Source organism: Pezoporus flaviventris, unplaced genomic scaffold (assembly GCF_033815535.1).
Source record: "Pezoporus flaviventris isolate CSIRO_AGI_PZ_B2104156 unplaced genomic scaffold, CSIRO_AGI_Pfla_v1 ptg000414l, whole genome shotgun sequence".
Classification (NCBI taxonomy): Eukaryota; Metazoa; Chordata; class Aves; order Psittaciformes; family Psittacidae; genus Pezoporus; species Pezoporus flaviventris.
Genome location: NW_026892961.1, coordinates 37,591 through 57,486, shown reverse-complemented (window position 1 = coordinate 57,486; position 19,896 = coordinate 37,591). Strand labels below are relative to the sequence as shown.

The window sequence follows — 19,896 nt, the reverse complement described above, 5'->3', positions numbered from 1 at the left end:
TAAGTGCATAGGATTCTTTAACTACATGCTTTCCCTCTTCCTAGTTTAATCTCCATTTTTTTGTTGTGTTTTTTTTTTTTCTGGTCCTGGAAGATCTTTCATGTATGTGTAATACATGGAATGTGTAATACCTGTATATACATGTATGTGTAATACCTGGAATACATGTATGGAATACCTGGAATACATGTATGTGTAATACCTGGAAGATCTTTCATGTATGTCTGTCAGTCTGTCTGTATATATATTTTTAATTGTGTTTTAAAGCACTGAGTCAAATTCCGTAACAAGTTCTGTAAGCAGTAGCTTGCTTTCTTTGGATCTCCTTGTAACTGTGAAGCCCAAGGGCTTCAGCCTTTTAACTCTCTTGTACTCTTATGGCAGAATGGTTTTCTGGAAGAGCTGAAGATGGAAATCACAATCTGGTTTTGCACACTAAGAAATGTAATTGTGCCCCATCCAGCACTACGCACGGAGTCAGCAGTTTGGATCCTTGGTATAAGCCTTGTCAGTCCCACAGAGCACAGGCAGCATGCAAGGGAACCACAGCCACCAGGGCAGGTTTTGGTGCTCATAACTGAGCAGAACTGGGGGCTGGGACACAGGAAGTGAAGATAGCAGAAGCTAAACCAGGAACTCAGAGTCAGCCATAGTCCAAAAGCTGCTGCGACCAACAGGTGCCTGAGCAGAAAGCAGCAGGTTTGCCAGCAGGAGCTGGTGCACCTTTAAGGTAAGAAAGCTGAGTGGGGGCTGAGAATGGAAAGTGAGAAACATCAAAAAATGTAGGGTTTTGGTGGGCAAAGAGCACTCCTTCCTTCCTGACGCAGCTTGTGTGAGCTGATAGTGCTCAGCTTTTGCTTCTCAGTCTGTTCTTTGGTCATCCTAGTTCCTCTTGCGCTTGAGGCTCTGAAGAAACATGCTTCTAAGTCAACTAGTATGACTGTGTTGGTGTGGCAGCCCTGTATTTGTGCTGTAGTGGATACTTTCAGGGGGGAAAAATGGGATGAAACAAACTGAAGGTTTGAGCTGCTACTCTGATGTTCATCATTACAGAGAGTATCTGGAGCCTTGTGGTGTGATTAGAGTCTGAGGTTTGTCATGGTTCCCAAGATGCATGGTGGCTGGCTGTGGACAAGAGGCGGTCAAGACCGATTTACAGTTGTCTTTAAAATCCTGAAGCACCTGCACCTGAGCTAGCTGCTCAAAGAACTGCCCTGTGGACCAGCCCTGTGCCAGCTGGATACTGCTCTTGAGTTATCCTTAACAAAAAATGAGACACAAGCTTTCAAAATCTTTGGAGTGAGAGATGCCAATAAATTACTGAGGGGCATTTATCATGCTATATATTGTCCACATGAGCCTTCCTACTTCACCTGCTTCTATTTGCAATTGACTATATTCAGTTTGTCATAAGATTAGTGTCAGTGCATACACACACAGCGGAATTATGCTGCAGACCTGCTGTGTTCTGCTGTGCTCTTTCAGTTTCTGTTGTCTTTGCTCTCCAGTCTTACGCTGTGGATTCTCTAGACAGTTGGTAAGGGTAGCTTGCAACTGAACTGAGCAGTGCACTGTGCTGAACTGGAAGGTGATTCACTTGACAGCTTTTTGTGTTGTACAATCAATGACTTGTTCAGCATAAGCATTTTCTTGCACAGAAAGCAACTGTCCTGGGCACTTGGGGCTAGTTTGTACTGTATGGTTGTAGCATTCAGGAGTTAGTGGTGTCAAGAAGCACTTAATAAAAATGTGCTGTTAAATGAGGATCCATCACAAAGTTTTTCTCTTCCCTCCTGTTGGTTTGTTTACAGGTTTATGTGATGTTTGCAGTGATAGAAATAGGGCTCAGCAGCCTCATCTTAGCTGCACATTCTCATTCTGATCCATCTTTGTCTCTGCTCCAGTGAAAAGCTGCTTTGAGCATCAGTAAGAACAACAGAGCTCCTCAGCACCACAGGCAGTAATAGGTGGTGGGATGTGAGAGCTCTGCTGAGAATGGTGGCTCTGTTGTGCAGGGACAAGCAAACTGTTTCATCGTCTGTTTCTCATTTTGTATGAACTGTGTTGTTTGGAAGGCACCTTTTCATCGTGTTTTTTCACTGTCACCTTGAAAATGAAATGCAGGAGTTTTAGATTTCACATTACTTTTATTTAACTTCCTCTTCATGGGCCTATCACTTCCTCCAGGCTTCTCTGGACACCCTGTACAAGCCACAGCACAGCAGCTTCAGCCTTTTCCGCCCTGCACACTTTAGGATTTTAGCCCGTTTTTACCCCCCAACAGACATAAACCCCACACAGTGCACTGTACCAGTATTGTCAGAGCACATGCAGCTTTTCTCTGAACCTTCTCTAGCACACTAGGTGTGATGAAAAGGTTGGAAAACACACAGAAACTTGAGTCCAACCTCAGGTAAATAAGCATTGCATCATGGTGGCAGAAAGGAAGTTAAAGCAGGGAACTGTACTTTACTAGTACTAATTTGCATTAGAATACGGTGTGCATTTGAACTGTGGAGTCAGTGTGCCTGAGGACTGTGGTTTTCACTTAGTGTTGCTGGGGCTCAAAAGTTAACTATTTTGGGTGCCTTGCACTGTGTGAGAGACTGAGACTAGCAAGGCAGATGCAAGGGGTCCTTTCCAGCCAAGTTCTGTCATGACTCCTGTGGTCTGACATTCCCATGGCTGTGAGCCAGCAGTGTCCACAGGCTTGGCTCTGGGTAATGCCATGTCCTCCTTGTGCAGATGTGGAAAGCAGCTGTGGGACATGACGTGTCAGTGAAGGTTGAGGCGCAGGGAGACGACTGGGACACTGACCCTGACTTCGTGGTGAGTGTTTGGTGGGCTAATTCACAGTGCTGGTGGTGCTGTGAAGGGCCCTTGGCACATGCTGCTCAGCTGGGCCAGGGCTTGGAGCTTGGCTGTGGTGAGAGCACCACTGCCTGAGCAGATCAGCCAAGTCCCAACAGCTCCTTGCTGTTACTGTCAGGTCAGGTAATCCATTTCTGACCTATACCTATGTTTAGTCTCCAGAACTTCCTACATCAGTGTATCACAAGTATAAAATATTTAGTTTCTTTTGAACTTGCTCCCTGGTAACTTCACCAAGTTGTCCTCACAACTTATATTACAAAAATAGCAAAGACTTACATTTTCTCTTTCCCAAGATGTTTGTAATTGTACAGGGTTTCAGCATTGCCCTCATCTGTCTTTTGTCGAAACGAAAGAATCCTACTCTATTTATGTCACCTTGGGCAGATGGAGCTCCATCCCTCCAAATAACCTTGTTTTCTTCCAGTCTAATTCTCTAGGTGAGATGGTAAAAGAATAGAAAGTCTCAGCCTGTGGGAACCTCATGCATTTGGTGTCATGACTGTCTTTTTCTATTTGATTCTCTATTTCTTTCCTATTAAGTTACTTACACTTTGGCTTTTTGGCCAAAGCACAGTTGCTACTCTTGCACATAATTGCACATAATCCCATGTTTAGTACTCCCTCCTTAATGGTAAATATTTTGGAACCATCGTTGAGCAGATACAATTAGGATTATTTTTTTTCTATATGCTTTACTTTTGTACTTGCTACATTACCATTCATTTCCAATTTATCACCCATTGTTTTGACTTTACATGATTTTTCTGCACTGCTTTACCTTCTGGGTTTGGGTGACCTGAACGGTCCTTTGCTGCATCAAGACACTGACATCTCATTCTTCATACCCATTTTCTAAAACTCTTAGGAGCACAGAGCACAGCAAGTCCTTCTCCTCTTGGTGCTGGGGAGCGCCAGCCGTGCTTTAGAGCCACAGGTCTCTTCTGAGTGCTGCTGAGATTTTGGTTTCCTTTCCAAGACAGTTTATTGATGGAGTCTCTTCTGTTACATAAGAGCTTGATGTTTTCAACATTCAGCTTTGCCTGGTTATTTCCAGTAAGAAATTCTAGTTTGGGACAAAAGCAATTCCCCTCCCCTAAGTTCCAAATCATTAATGATTACCTTCCCCCCCCCCCGCCCCCCCCAGCACTCCCAGTATTTTGAGATTTTATTTCACTTTTTCTACTTGTGGGGGCATTAAAATAAGCCTGCACAGAAAAAAAACTTTGTCTTAATTTCAGATTTTATTTTGCATATGCATATGTTAAGCTTTACCGTTACTGACGCTTCATCAAATAAACCTCCACACGTGGACAAAACAAGCGCTCTCAGAACAAAGCTGAGGCGGACCTCAAGCGGACCTGGGTGAAACGTTCGCGTCGGTGTTTTCCCCATATTTTCCTACACAATTCATCTCCACAGCGGTTTCGTTTCCCAGCTCCTCCCCGAGCAGGGGGGATGGAGCCGCTCGCAGCCCCGCTGCCAGCCCTGCACGGCTCCGTGGGCCGTGCCCGGACCCAGGCGCAGCCCTGCTGGCCGGAGCCCCGTGCTGCGGGCCCGCTGACGGCTGCGGTTCGCTCCGCAGAACGACATCTCCGAGAAGGAGCAGCGCTGGGGAGCGAAAACCATCGAGGGCTCCGGCCGCGGCGAGCACATCGAGTGAGTGCGGCCGGATGCGGAGCGCTACGCCGGGGCTGAAACCGCCACATGAGGGCGGATGCTCGGCGGGGCGGGAGGGAGAGGGCGTCGGGGCCCCGCCTCTGGGAGCCTCGTACGGGGAACAGCGCGGCGGTGGCCTGGCCCCGGGCAGGAGGGGATCGGGGCTGCGGCCTGCGCGGGTGCTGCCGGGGGCTGAGGCTGGGGCTGGGGCTGGGGCTGGGGCTGGGGCTGCACCACGGGTAGAGCTCAGAGACCGCCCGTGTGCTGAGAGGGGAACTGTTCCGTATGTCCAGGCAGCGGCTGTCCCCACGGCAAAGGCTTCCTGCACCTTCCGTGGCCAAACCAGACCCTATCCAGCAGCTCCCTGCACATCCCAGTACTGCCCTGCACATCCCCGTAGTGCCCCGCACAGTGTGGCCAGTGCAGCACACAGGCACACGGAAGTGTGGTCTCCCGTTGAAGTTGGGGTGTAGCCTTGAGTGGGATCTGCAGGCTGGGGGCTGGATGCGCTCACTGAGCCTGCAGCTCTGGGTCTTATCGCCAGCCCTAGGGTAGCGGCATGCCCTGCCCGTGTGCAGTGGGTGTGTATGTGTGGCTGCCACACAGAGGGGCCCGGTGTGGGGGCATGTGGTGGCAGCTGGCAGCAGGTTTACATCCTGCCCTGTACTGTGCTCTGGTACAGTGGCGCTGGGACACTCCACCTGGTTGCATGGGTCTGCAAAATCCCACAGTGATTTACCCTCTCTTATCTCACCAGCATCCACCAGCTGAGGAACAAGGTGTCAGAGGAGCATGAAGTCACCAAGAAGAAGGAGCTGGAGACTGGCCCCAAGGCCTCCTATGGTTACGGGGGCAAATTTGGAACAGAGAGGGACCGAATGGATAAGGTAACAGAGGGCTTCCTTTGTCCCCAGTGGATGTCTTCTCCTCATAAAGGAAAAAGCATCCCTCTTTTCTCAAGGGAGAGAATGGCATAGCTGAGCACATTTGCACATGTCTAGCTGGCCCATAATCTTTCTTCAGGATCTGTTTGAACCCATTTGTATAATACGTCTCTAGAACTTCCTTGCAACACTCCCCTTAGCTGTGAAAAAGGACTTTCTGTGGCTTGTTTCAAACCTGCTGCATAACAATGACATTAGGTACTTCCCTACTTGTGCTTGGAGAACTAATGAGTAATAATTCTCTCCTCATGTTCTCCACTGCAGACCTCTGTCATATCTCCCCATGGTGAAGCTCTAGTTCATATTCTCTGTTCTCACGTAACATCTGGTTTATGTTTCTGATAATCATAATCTTGGTATACCTTTCAGCATTTAATACTTACTTGTTTTCAGAAGTGAAGTGATAAGATTGCAGTAGCACTCGATATATGGGGTTGCTGTGGGTATGCATGATGCCAGGATGGCAGGGTGAGAAACAGACCTTTCCAGGAGGCAGAAATGAACCAGCCAAGCTCAGACCCTTCTGCTGGAGCAGTGAGGCTGTTTTTGTTGAGCAGTTCCTCAGCCTTCATCCACTCTCACCAGGATGTTGCAATCATTCAGCCTCTGGCCCTTCTCCCAAGGAGCGTGAGCGATTCCTGGCCACGCTGCCTCTGGCAGGTAGCAGCAGGACCCTGGCTTGCCCTGTGTTAGGCATAAAGGGTTATCCCAGCCATGTGTGCTGACCCTCATTCTCAGACAGGCAGCAGGCACCAGCCCTGCTGCCTGTGGGTGTTCAGCTGTGTCTGCCGCAGTTTCCCCATGTGATTGTCCATGACTCTACTCCACTGGCATTTGGGAGCAGCAGGTATTCAGAATCCCACAGTGTGCATGATGAGCTGGCAGTGGGGCCAGCTGTATGTGATGGTTGCCTTTGAAGCTGCACCACAGGTCTGAGTGCACAGCTGGTACTGGCAAAGGCTGGGCAGAAGGGATTGCCACCACCAGCACTGAACCACCAGTTTGGACCTGTCACGTCGTGGCTGCAAGCACTCGGCAGTGGGGCAGAGCAATTGTGTGGTGCCTGTGTCTCTGTCTACCCTGCCAGTCTGCCCATGGGTGCTCATGTCATGCTGTCTCTCTTCTCAGTGTGCAGTTGGCCACGAGTACATTGCCAATGTTGGGAAACACTCCTCGCAGACAGATGCAGCCCAAGGCTTTGGGGGGAAGTATGGAGTCCAGCGGGACCGGGCTGACAAGGTGTGTTGGACAGGGCAGCGATCTGTGCTCAGTGCTGCCCCTAAAACCCCGTCCTACCTTTAGGATTGTGGCTGCAGCTTTCAAAGGGCTGGTGGGTGCAGGTCCAGCAGGGAGCTCACCTCCTGTGTGCAGGACAGTGATTCAGGACAAATTGCAGGGCAGCTGTGGAGATTAACTCTCCGGTGTGCATTAACATGTTTGCACTGTCCTATCCAGGCATCACTGCATTTGTCTTGGGGACTGTGGCATTTTGCATCTCCAAAGCCCCAAGCTGTGCCATGCACTGTGATGGCAGTAGCAGGACTGGATGGGGACAGCAGGATGGTGCCCCTGCTGTGCACATCCTGGCATCAGATGCTGCCCAGGCACCTTGCCTGTGGGGTCAGGATTGTGGCCCTCTTTCCTGGAGTGCATGGGCTCTTGCAAGGGCCTGTTCCTGGGCACACTGCTAACAGGGACAGCAGGGATGGTGTGAGAGGCTGAGGAGACCTGTACCAGCCACCACAAGACAGAGAGCAGGGTCCCAAGGTCCCAGCCTGTCCCCTGGGGGAGGGTGATGGGACCCAGCTTGGTCCACAGGACCACTGACATTCCTTCCCTTCTTGTTCCAGTCAGCACTGGGGTTTGAATACAAAGGTGAGGTGGAGAAACACTCGTCCCAGACAGGCAAGTCCATGGGCACACGTGGCTCCTTGACACTTTTCCAAGCTTCTCTTTTGCTCCCAATATCCCCTGCTGTATGCTGTGGCACAGTCGCCTTTGTTACCCCTGTCCCGTCTCTTGTTTAAGATTCCTGTTCCCAGTCAGACACCCTTACAGCCCCATTCCCTGCTATCCTGTCACCACTCTTCTGTTGTATATTCCACTTATCTCTAGTTTTGCTTTGACAGAAACCACATGATAAGTGAGCAGGGAAGACACCCCCACATGCACTCCTGATGGAGGGATGATGCTTTCTTTTGTCTAAAAGTCCTTCTGAGCAGCTGCTCCAGAAGGAACCCAAGCACTTTAGAAGTGGTTTCTGAAAAAGTGGCATATAAGAAAAGGAACAACAATAAATACGTGAACAAAAGCCTCCACAGCACCCAAACTTGTGCACAGTTCTGGAGATGATTCAGCGAACTTTGACATGTCCATACAAGCAGCTATATTTATGTCCTGGGTTCAGCAGTAACAGTTATTTTTCTCCTTCTTAGTAGTTGGTGCAGAGCTGTTTTTGGCTTTAGTCTGAGAACAGTGCTGATAACGCACCAGTGTTTTAGCTGTTGCTAAGTAATGTTTACTCCAATCAAGGACTTTTCCAATCTCATGCTCTGCCAGTGAAGACGGGCATGGGAAGCTGGGAGGAAGCAGAGACAGGACACCTGACCCAAACTAGCCAAAGGGGTATTCCATACCACAGCACCTCGTGCCCGGTATAGAAACTGGGGGGAATCACCCGCAAGGCCCAGATTGCTGCTGGGGTTGGGCTGGGTATTGGTTGGTGGGTGCTGAGCAATTGCATTGGGATCACTTGTGGTTATTGCTTCCTTTTCCCCTTTTAGTTTTATATTCTCTGCCCTTGTTATTTCCCTTATCATTATCATTACTGGTGGTAGCAGCAGTGGTCTGTGTTATACCTTAGTTACTGGACTGCTCTTATCTCAACCCATGGGACTTACATTCTTTTGATTCTCCTCCCCATTCCTCTGGGAGCAGTGGAGGAAGAAAGGGGGGCGTGAGAGAGCAGCTGCATGGTTCTGAGTTACCGGCTGGGCTTAAGCCATTACAATTCATTAAGAATTTTCATTGCAACAACTGAAGCTAAAGATGTTTTAAACATTTTGCAACCAAGAGAAGATCAGAGGCAAGGTCCGATACACGTGAGGAATACTGCGTTACCGGGAAAAGAACTGTTCATTTCAGAGAAAATTATAAAAGAAGGAAGATATTCTGAGGCATTCTTGGTTGATCGTAAGTTAACAAATTGCATGCACTTGTGCTACGTTAATGCATTCCCATATACTAGATTGTGGACACAGAAATTCATCAGGCTGTTTAAAACCACAGAAACCACTCAGGACAAAATGAAAATGTTAGAAATAGGGGAAGGTGTAAGGATTGTTTTTCATAAAAATGTGTCCATGCTGGAAACCCTGCCGTCAAGGTAACAGTCATAAAATCTGTATTTGCTGAAAGCAGCATCCTAAAAAGTCCATTTTATAGTGGCCTAATGCGTAAATAATAGTTTAATTGAGGAAAGTTTAAGAAATTTCTGGGATTTACAGACTCATCCTTAAGTGACTGAGCTGCCATGAAACAGCCATTCTTGAATACAAAATGTTTTCATGCCTATTTCTGTAGATTACAGTCTTCATGAGTTGATAAGGCTGAATTTGCTGGAGAATCCTCAACTCCTATGAAATGCACACCTGTAAGAATAGGGTCAGGGAACAGAAAGTAACTGCGATTTACTTCTTCAGAAGGATTTGGAAACAGAGCTGGCAGACCAGTCCGCTGAGAGGAAGGTGTCTTTATGCAGCCAGAAGCTAGGATAGAGGCTGAAATTTCTTAGGACAATAACAAGTAGTCCTTGGAGAGTAAGTAAACACAGCTGAAGTAGTTAATACATTACTAGTTCAGCAGATGGGAAAGGGGATGTGTAAGGAAGATTTGCTGTGCCTCTATCACATAATGGTCGAGTGTGTCAGAGACAGTGTGGGGGAAGAGCTGGAGCATGTCTGCAGAAACATGGGTTTCAGCCTTTGCTGCTGATTCTAGGCAGTGGTTTCCTTGTAGAAGCTGAGATTCCATTATAGCAAATGTAAGCTGTACAACAAAACTTTGCCATCTTTTGTGCTTTCAAGGGCTCAGTATACTTATGCACAGACCTTTTCAGAGACTGGCAGACCACAGGCTGAAATCCTCTCTCTGGTGGTTCATTAGTGGGTGGATGCCCAGACTGTCAGTGCCGAAATCTTGTCTTGGCTTTGCGTCCTTGAGTGGCTGAGCTCCTACAGCCTCCCTCGCTGCTCTTGCCATGTTGCTTTTTTTCCTTGCCCTTTCAGCCTGCTGTATCTCCTGCTGCCCACAACCCTCAGGCTCTCTTGCTGCCATCACCCACACTTGCCCTGGGCACCCATTCTCATGGGCCCTCATCCTTAAGGGTCCTCATGGTGCTCCCTGCCATCTACCCAGTCCCCTCCAAACTCCTTGCTTTCTCTAGCATTTTCCATCATCCCTGCTGTTCTTCCTCCTCCTTGCTGCGCCTCCCCAGTGCTGCTCCCCATCTTTACCCCCTCCCTTCATTAGCCCTGTGCTCAGGGCAGTATTTCACTCCATGCACCACCTCAGATTACTCCAAGGGTTTTGGTGGCCGTTATGGTTTGGAGAGGGATAAGGTGGACAAAGCGGCAGTGGGATTCGACTACAAGAGTGAGGCAGAGAAGCACGACTCTCAGAAAGGTGAGCTGGGGGTGCATCAGGCATGTCAGTACTTGAGCTCGGGAATGTGCTGCTGGGGCTTTCCTTGGTGTTTGCAACCTGCTGCATGGATGGGCTTGGTCAGGTGAGGAAAGCCATTACCTGGGGTGTGACTGCTGGGAAAAGTTCCAGCTAAATGAAGAGGAGCAGCAGGTTTCTATGGGCACAGAGATCTGGGCAGTATGTCACCAAAGGAGGGGTGCAGAGGAGACCCAGGGGCTAATAGCAGGTGACATGCCCCAGGGAAGTGGAAGGGCTGTTGCTGCAGACACCAGTAGGGGAGTCTGACCTTGCCCCGTGTCTTTCTCTAAATCCTAGCAAGGGAAAAGACTGTTGCCCCTGTGAGAAAAGCCTCAACTCACAGTGCTGCCACTTTTCTCTTTCCCTCCCTTGTCTGTTCTCTTCCATGCTGTGATCTGGATCCCTGTGGCTGAAGACTATTCTGTGGGCTTCGGTGGGAAATTTGGGGTCCAGAGAGATCGTCAGGACAAGAGTGCCCTTGGCTGGGACCATCAGGAGGAAGTGCAGCCTCATGCGTCCCAAACAGGTAGGACTGCTGCCAGAGGTAGCGGCACAATTGCCTTGGAGCACACACAGACCTAGAGTTAGTGCTTCGTACTTGACAGTGATTTAGCTGATGGAAACTGAATGCGTACAGTATGTTGTGAATCCTCAAAGCACAAGGGTAAACTCAGCCAGAGTAGGTGCATGACTGGGTAAGTGCAAGTCCCTGAATGAGGCTTCCCAGACTATATTGTGCTTTCTCTGGGAGCTACATGCCTGATCATAAGCTCATTGAGCAGATGAGCACATGGGAACAAGGCAAAGCAGGTTCCAGGAAAGGCATGACTGTGTGCTTAACTTCAGTGATCAAGTCAACTTTGCAGTCAAATGGCATGACTGTCTTCTCACCCCAGTGCCTGGGAAACAGATCTGCCAGTGTACAGCACTGAACGATTGTGCCCTTTCCTGAAGGAAATGAAGAATTAGTCTTACAAGCTAGTGCCCAGAGCATTTTGCCTGTATTATATTTAGTTCCATATATGATAAGATGCAGACAAAGCTATCATGTATCATTGGTCACAGCATGCTGAAGTGAGAGGCGCACTCAAAATGTAAAATATTATACAACACCTCATTATTTTTCCATACAGACTATGCCAAGGGATTTGGAGGTCGTTACGGGGTCCAGAAGGACAGAGTTGATAAGGTAAGACTTTATACTTGCAGCCTGCAATTGCTTCCTGCTAGTCAGTGCTCATTGCACTGCTGCAAGAGCAGAGACTTCCCAGATGCAGTGAGGTCTCACTGCTCAGAGCACAGCTGCTGCAGGGGTGAGGGAGCTGGCCCAGTATGAATACCAGAGTGCAGAGGAAGATGGATACCATATGAGCCCAGGGAGACTATAATGCAAGAAAGGATTTTTTTTTTTCCACTGTCAGCCGCTCTTGAAGCATTAAACTCTCAGACTGAGAGTCATAGACCTGCTTTGGGGCAGGATTTAATAGCAGAGCCACAAAGAGGTTTCTAAGCTGTCTCCTCTTGGATATCTAGTACTGTATGAGATACCGGGAGTGTTCTCTCTGGCTGCTTTGCTGTCACTCCTGCAGGTCCTGTGAGTACCAATTCAGCCAGGATGAGCTGAGGTAGCTCCTTGGAGAAGAAATTTTGTAAGTGCAGCCTTTTGAGAAGTCTGAGAGGCCACAGGCTATTGCACTGGGCAGGAACTGTCTCTTACACAGGAGAGGTGCTGGATCAGACTGAAGACCCACCTGGCGTCCCCAGCACTGACTGGCAGGTGATAATGCAGGGAGCAGTATGCATACAGAGAGGTTCTTGCCTTGGAGTACCTCCAGTGAGGTGGTACCACTGAGGCTGCCATTCCTCTTGCTGTCTTACATAAGGTGTAAGGTTTGTTAGCAGCTGTCACACCCAGACATAAACGAGGCTTCCCAGAAGCTGGCTTGAATCTTTGGTCCCTCGACGTGCAGACCTTCCCAGTCTCTTCTGAACCTTACAGAGATCCATGTCTGGATCCAGTGTCTGGCTCTTTATCCTCTTGTACTACTCACCAGCTAGTGCAGCTTTGTGTGTGAATGATTGGTCCCATAACACCCTCTCTTAACTACTGGTGAAATCTAGCCATTCCTCGTGGTGGTGTGTGTAACCTTCTGCAGGTGTGTTGTTACCTTCTGCAGGCTTTTCTGTCCTGTTCAGGAGTTTCTTATGGTCTGTTCAGCTGGCTAAATCTCAGTCCAGGGGGTAGTCATCTGCCTGCAAACCTTAACAAAACCAGGGATGGGGCTGGCAGGAACTTGCCAACCACCCTGTTGGTGACACCTGCAGGTAGAACCCTGAATGTGGCTGTATTCGTCTGAAAGCTGGATCGTACCCACACTTTCCTTTTTGTATTAAATAGTGTTCTCATTAAAGTAGATTAAGCCACTCTATTGCACTTTCTTTTTTGCTGCAAACACCCCATCGATGCTATTACCAGTTTAGGCATCTCTTCACACCTCATGAAGCCAGCGGTATCTCAGTTGTTCACACAGGTTTGCACTTGGATGTTTTCCAGCCCATGCCTCCGTAATGCACATACTGAAGGCAGCAACTCGCTGAAGGGACACGATTTTTCGTGGTTAGGCAGCTGCAGCTCTGCATCCAATAGGGAAGTGCTTCCATGTCTCATACCCACTGGGAGTGCAGGGAACAGGGACATCGGGGCCCTGGACCTCAGGAAGCGGTAGACTGCCAGCTGTCTGCTCAGCTCTTTGTGATGTTTCTAGCACGCATTTCTGCCTTGAATGCCCAGCCCTTGCTGCTCCGAGCAGCACTTGTCTTGCCAGTGCAGCCTCCTCCATTTGGCTCCACACTCAGCCCTCCTGAGCGCCTCTCTTTGCAACAGGAGCAGCCCTTGGCTTTGGCTGGAGGGCAACAGACAGTCCCAGAGCAGGGCAGGATACAGCCAGCAGCCTCCTCAGGGCTGTGGCACTTGTACAGATGAAGACAGACACAACTGGGAACAAAGCCTGCAGACACCAGTAGCCAAATCCAGCAGGGAAACTGAGCACTAGCCCTGTCTAACCTGCTGGACACTTCCTCTCACAGAGTGCTGCTGGCTTCAGTGAGATGGCTGCTCCCACCTCCCGCTATGAGAAAACGAGACCACTGGAGGCAGGTGAGACAGTCGAGTACCAGTCCTGGGCTTGGTGGGAAGCTGTGGATAGGCCTCACGGTACCTCTGTGGCAGCAGACTGGCAGGCATGTGCTGTGGTGGGATGTGGATTTGACCTGTGTTAAAGTGCAGGAGAGGGTGGCTGAGCTGCAGGCTGCTCTGGGAGAGCAGAGGTCTGGGTTTGTCCTGGATGCTTGGGGTGTAGAAGGGAGTCACTGAGCAGACTTCATCTGCTGCCTTCTCCACAGGAGCTTCCAGTGGCACCAGCAGCCTGCGGTCACGATTTGAAAACATGGCTAAGGCAGCAGAGGAGGAGAGAAGGCAGGCAGAGGGGGACCGGGTGAGGTGGCAAGGTCGCAAGTGCCTGGCAGCTCGGTGGAAGGTGAGCCATGGCCATCTTGACATATCACAGAATCACAGAATTATATAGTGGGTTGGGATGGAAAGGACCTTAAGATCATCCAGTTCCTAGCCCCCTGCCATGGACAGGGATGCCTCACCCTAGACCACGTTGCCCAGGGCTTGTCCAACCTGGCCTTGAGCAGTGCCAGGGATGGGGCAGCCACAGCTTCTCTGGGCACCCTGTGCCAGCACCTCAGCACCCTCACAGGGAAGAACTTCTGCCTTAAATCTAACCTGAACTTCCCCTATTTAAGTTTGAACACGTTACCCCTTGTCCTGTCACTACAGTCCGTGGTGAAGAGTCCCTCTCCAGCATCCTTATAGGCCCCCTTCAGATACTGGAAGGTTGCTCTGAGGCCTCCACGCAACCTCCACGCAAAGCAGACTTCTCCTCAGGGCCGTGCAGCTCCACATCCTTTTTACCTCATCTCTTTACAGTAATCTCTTGCCTAAATTGCTTCCCTGTAACTGCCAGGAACTGCTGCTGAGCTTCACAACTGTCACTGGATTTCTCCTTTCAGCACAGATCAGAATGTGTCTGCACCCAGACATAACCTCCCGTGCTTTGGCCCAGGCTCCTTCAGTCACACGTCCCCAGTATCACCATCCCAGCAGTCTGCATTCAGGGTTTTACAAACTGGAGATTGCACCCAAAACTTCACAGTTAGAAGACCTCCTTCTACACTGTGCTGTTTCTGCATTCAGTGTGCAGATAAGGTTTCACCAGTAAAGCACTCCCTGATATGTTCTCTCCTTGAACATAGTTTCTGCTGACCGCATGGTGGTTACAGGCCTGCTGGTGTCCAGTCCTAGGGCTGCTTCATGTGGGCTGGAACAGATTTCAGCTGAAGGAGAATTTTCTGAGTTGCTCTGTTGGGAATGGACATTGCTCTGGATTTCATTCAAAGGGATTGAGAGGATCTTATGACTTTTCTCCATCAGGAAGTCCCACAGAGAGAGAAGGATCACACAGAGGCAGCCTCTGCCACTGTGCCAGCAAGGGTGCCCAGGAGTGCTGACCAAGACAGACCTGTGTCACAAGAAGAGGTGCCAAGGCAGGTGAGGGAGGGCAGGAAGGGGAGCAGGCAGAGGGGATTGCACCACAGAGGGGCTGTGCTTCATGGGAACCTCTGCAGGAAGAAATGAGGTGCAGCTGTAGCATGGGAAAGGCTTTGGAAGGAGTAAGGGGGAAAATGTTGGGATGGTGATGGGACATGGCTGCACAGCACCTTACACCGTGAGACAAGCTCTTGGGTCAGTGCAGTGGCAGTGCAGTGAGCTGCAGCTAAGTATGTGAGAGAGGTTCAAACACATGGGCCAAGAGGGTCTTCACAGCAATCCCAGGCGCCAGTTCAGCACAGACCTTATTGTCCAGAAGATGGTGCTCCATTTGTGTAATGGTAGCACTAAAAGCACCTGCAGTGGAGCAGGCTCCCTTGTGTTGAGTGCTGTGCAGTCATGGGAGAGATGCCTGCAGTGGGTGCTTTGTAGGTGACCTCCCTGTCACTTTCTCATTTCATGGCAGGAGACAGAAAAGGATGAGGAAACATCACCCGCTTTGCCACCAAGGCCAGCAGATCTGAGCGAAGAACTGTGCAAGAACCCCAGCCAGGATCAGCCAATCTACAGTGAAGGTTTGGGTGTTGGTGGAGACTATGAGGAGCTGCCAGACCCCTCTGACTACTGTGACAGTACTAGTGGAGGTGCTGACTATGAGGAGCTGCCAGCCCCCTTGGGAAAGGATGCCATCTATGACTGTGGAGGAGATGGAGATGAGGACTATGAGAATATGCTTCCTGAGGAGCCCAGCCAGAGCCAGCTGCTTGTTGGTGAGTACTAATGGAAGAGCCCATGTCTGGGGGAGCTTGTATCTGTCTGCTAACCACACTGGGTGTATGGGACAGACTCCAGAGGGAATTTCTATCCTGAAGTCTCCTGTGGCCAGGGGAGCAGCCCATGATGATGCTGCATGGGGTGCTGGGCCAGGCAGCAAGTATCTGCTGGAGCAGTGCTCAGGCAGGAGGACCAGAGAGCTCTAAAGAAGCTGACCTGGACTCTCTTGGTGCACTGCCTCTTGACAGTGACTCCTGGCAAGTGACTGCTGGTGCTGCACTGAGCCCTGGGGGTGCCCTCTCAATTCTGCCTGTTGCTCACATGACTGGTGCGCATTAGACCTGATCTGGTGGTGTCTCCTGCACATGAGGAGTGCAGGGTGGTCTTCCTCAAAGCATGTAAGCAAACTGCATAGGCTACTGTTGATGTTTCTGTTGCAGCTTCGCTGGTAGTGGAGATGGTAAGTGGAGAGGTTGGAGTTAACATCCAGCCTTTTCCTGGGAGAAGAACATGAAGCATCAGGACCCCATCTCTCTCCTTGCAGAAGGGAGGGAAGTCCTACCATGTTTTGAGCCATGGGAAACCTCTTCCTGTTGATAGGGATGTGGTTGGATGTTGTTCACCCGAAGGCTGACAGCTGGATGGAGGGTGGCACTGACCAGACCTATATGGCTGCTTCCAGCTTTCTCATCTGCCCATCCTGTCTTCTGCAGGGGAAATGGACAATGTTTATGATGTGGAGAACCCTGGGACCTGTGCAGTGGCTCTCTATGATTACCAAGGAGGTGGGTCTGCCATCCAGGCTGTGAGTAGAGGCACTGGGAGCTGGCTGGCATGGTGAGGCAGGGAGGTGGTGGCTTACACCATCAGCAGTGGTGATTTCGATGTAGGTGGTTTAAATTTCTTCTTCTTGGAAAGCAGAATGGGACCTGACTTGGGAACAGAGAAGCTTCACCTTTCATATGTGAAGTCTTGCTCCTTCTCTGATTTATCTGTGTTGTTTGATGGGGGTCGGGTGAGATGGACTCTGGGGGTTATCAGAATTCTTGTTCTATATTCTTCTCTTGGGGATGGGTGTATGTAAATCCAGCTCTTTCTGGGTTATTTTTGCATTGTGACTATCTTTTCTGAACAATTTTTGCAGATGGCGATGATGAGATTTATTTTGATGCTGATGACATAATCACACACATCGAGATGGTAGATGAAGGCTGGTGGCGGGGGCAGTGCCGGGGCAAAATAGGCCTCTTTCCAGCAAATTATGTGAGGCTTCTCCAGTGAGACCGGCATTGTCCAAGGAGCTTGTGTCCAAACTTCTGCATTTCTCTGCTTCAGGCTTTTGCATGGTATTGGCTTGATTTGGCTTGGCCCGGCGTGTCTGCATGCAAGAAATACAAAGAAACAAACTGGCAGTGTCTGCGGGAATATTTCAGCCTGTGCCCAAAAGGACTTTGGTTCCCCTCCACTTCCAGATGGGAAAGGTGGGATGTTTTAAGTGCATGTGAGTGCAGTATAAGACATCTTTTCTACCTAACCTGCCCTGCAGTGTCAGCCTGCAAACAGAGCTATGTCCATTCCTGTTTCTGAAAGGGCCATTCACAGAAAAGAAACACCAACTCTAACCTAGTCAAGGCAGAGGGGACATAATCTATGGGACCTTTTTAAGTTGCTGGGGCCCTGGATTTTATCGTACCCAGGGGTCAAGGAAAAGAGGACCATGAAGGGCAAACCTGCCTTTGGTCACAAGCAGCATGAGGCTGGTTTATCTGGGCAAATTGCAGGGCTGGGTCCTGGGAACTTTTCACCATCCCAGGAACACTGCTGCCTTTTCCTGTACATAAACACAAGCTTGGCTGTAGTGAACTGTTCCATTAAACAACAGAAGTGTGTTCCGGCTCAATGAAAATGTGGGATGACATTGCTAGGGTAGGAGATTACTCACTTGGTTTTCCTCTGTGTGCCAGGAATGCTGTTGGGAGTTTTGTCATTTTCTGGGATAAACCTTGAAAAAAGAACTGTAAAAAATAGATTGTTTTATAGGAAAAAATACTCTGGAAAATCTGTCTTGGAGCAAGAGTAAAATACTAAAAGGCTTCACTTAACAAAGAGTTTGTTAATAACTACTGCCCTTGTCCTCATCTGGGCAGCCCATCAGAGGACTGTTCTGCTAGGGAAATCCTTTCAATCTAGCAAATTAATCAGAATAAGTGCTGCTTGATACAGGCAGTAGAATACTTTTAGGACAGTGCCATATCTCCTGTTAACTGCTCTGACAGTGTAACTAAGGGTAGACATGCAGATGGGGCCGGAAGAGCCATCCCACAGCTTGTTTCTAACCTAAGGGCTCCAGTGTGTTTTGCGGTCCGTGCTAAAGGTAGGTTCCCCTATCCAGTATTTGGCTCAGCCTCTTCTCCATGCTGTTGGGTGAGTCCCTGTGCTGAAGCCAGGCCTCCTCAGTGTGGCAGTAATATAGGTACACCTAAACAGGCCTTTGCGTGACTTACTAGTCAAGAAATACTGCAGTTTAATTAACAATGGAGTTAGTTACTTGGAGGGTGCTGGCTATAGCCTCCTTATCTAAAGGATGCTGCTTTTATTTACAATATCCTGCGTATCTGACACTGTTTGGAGAAGAATGAGTTGCATAACCTGAAGGTACATAAACTTCGTAACTGCCCCCTTTGGGCAGAATTCATCCGGGCAGCATCTGTCACTCTCTCATAGCTGTAGTAATAAACTGACTAAAATTGCATCCTGGTTGTTCTGTGACAGCACATGTCCCTGTGTTTGTTGGAGGCTCAGTTCCTTGCACAGTGAAAAGGGCCCCTGATTCTAGCCCTCCTTCGTCCTGGGTGTGGGGAAAGGCTGAGCAGGTGGGATACAAGACGAGGTGAATTTTTAATGTTCAAAACAGGTTTCAGTAATAATGCAACACAAACTGAAGCCCTCCCTTGAACTGGTATATTCCAGGCTAGATTCTCAACATACCACTCTAGGAGTTGTTGTTCTTTTGTGGTATGCAAATACCATCACAATAGGAATAAATAAGGGACACACTGGGGGGGGGGGTGTGGGGGGGTGGGATGTGTGCAGTGTGTGAGAAACTGTAGTGTTTGATATTGAGAAAAATCACAGTCTCTGCCTTTACATCATGACACACTGTGATTTGGGTTAGAAACTTCCAATTTTAGTGTCAATTTTCTGCTATTGATTTTTTTTTTTTTTTGGGGGGGGGGGTTGGGGTTTATTGTTTTTTCTCTCTGAAATCACTTCCCTGATTTTTTTCCTCATGCAGTTCACCCATTATTTCCTGATGTTCCTTTCCAGGAGGCTCACCAGAATAGGTCTGGTTGTGACAGACTCTGTGTGTCCCAGTGAGACTCTGAACTAGGGGTGTTTTTAATAACTTCATACAATCAAGAAGGGTGTATAGCAAGCAGAGCCAGCTGCAAGGCTTGCAACCTGTTTGGCTGGGAGCAGCAGCCGTTCCAGCACATGGGCTGCAGAAGCATTTCTTTCCCTGAAGGATAAAATCAGTGTGTGTTGTGTACGAGAACTGGCAAACTGTTCCCAGCAAGCTGTATGCCTCATGGGCCTGGGGTTTGACTCTCCAGCAGTTTTCTTTGGGAACAGACTGGATTTTGCTGGGTATCTCTTGTAACTGAGCTATAGGTGAGCATGTGCCCCTCTGTGGCGCAGCTGCAGACAGGGGCTCATCTGCTTGCGCAGCCTGTGCCAGCTTCCTTCCCCGCAGCCCTTTGCACTGGTGGCTGCCTGTGCGTTTCTTCTGCCATGGCGTCGGACACTGACTCATGCAGCTGCCTGCAGGTTTGGCCATCAGTGGGGTTGCCCCATCCCCCTGCAGTCATTTGAGCTTGGGTCCATTGCAGAGCCCCAGGAAGAGGTTAAAGGGAGTGTCACAACCGCCCCATGCCACCAACCAGCCCTCAGCCACTGTCATCCCCAGCCACAGCTCACAACTGCAGTTTGATTCTGCTATGGCTGTAAAGTGAAACAAGCATTTCGGGTGAGGATTTAAGCAGTTCCAGCTCATGGCTGAGTGCTGATGACTTGCTGTTTGACCAAAGCATGGAGAATAATGGGTGGCCTGTTTAAATGACTGGCTGCTGGGCTAATGTGCAAAATGCCACAGAGCTTTCATGGCAGCCTCGAGAAACCCAACAGACAGGAGACTCTGTGCCAAAGCACGCGTGGAAGGAGGATGGTGTAACAGCCCTTTTGCGGAGGCCACATTTTGCAGTCATAGACACTGCCCCTTGTCCTATGCAGCGCCTGGCTGTGCACCTTGGG

General features: G+C 49.4%; 1 protein-coding gene across 1 annotated transcript; it reads left to right on the top strand.

Moving 5' to 3' along the window:
• The first annotated feature begins 608 nt into the window (after positions 1 to 608).
• LOC133263680 (hematopoietic lineage cell-specific protein-like) lies at positions 609 to 18,337 on the top strand. The gene is made up of 15 exons (XM_061443542.1): positions 609 to 730; positions 2,746 to 2,829; positions 4,457 to 4,530; positions 5,288 to 5,417; positions 6,603 to 6,713; positions 7,325 to 7,379; positions 10,047 to 10,157; positions 10,612 to 10,722; positions 11,330 to 11,385; positions 13,284 to 13,353; positions 13,599 to 13,732; positions 14,695 to 14,811; positions 15,290 to 15,581; positions 16,299 to 16,370; positions 16,730 to 18,337. Exons 2-15 carry the CDS (start codon positions 2,746 to 2,748, stop codon positions 16,864 to 16,866), a joined length of 1,554 nt encoding a protein of 517 aa, XP_061299526.1. The 5' UTR covers positions 609 to 730; the 3' UTR covers positions 16,867 to 18,337.
• The last annotated feature ends 1,559 nt before the right edge of the window (positions 18,338 to 19,896 follow it).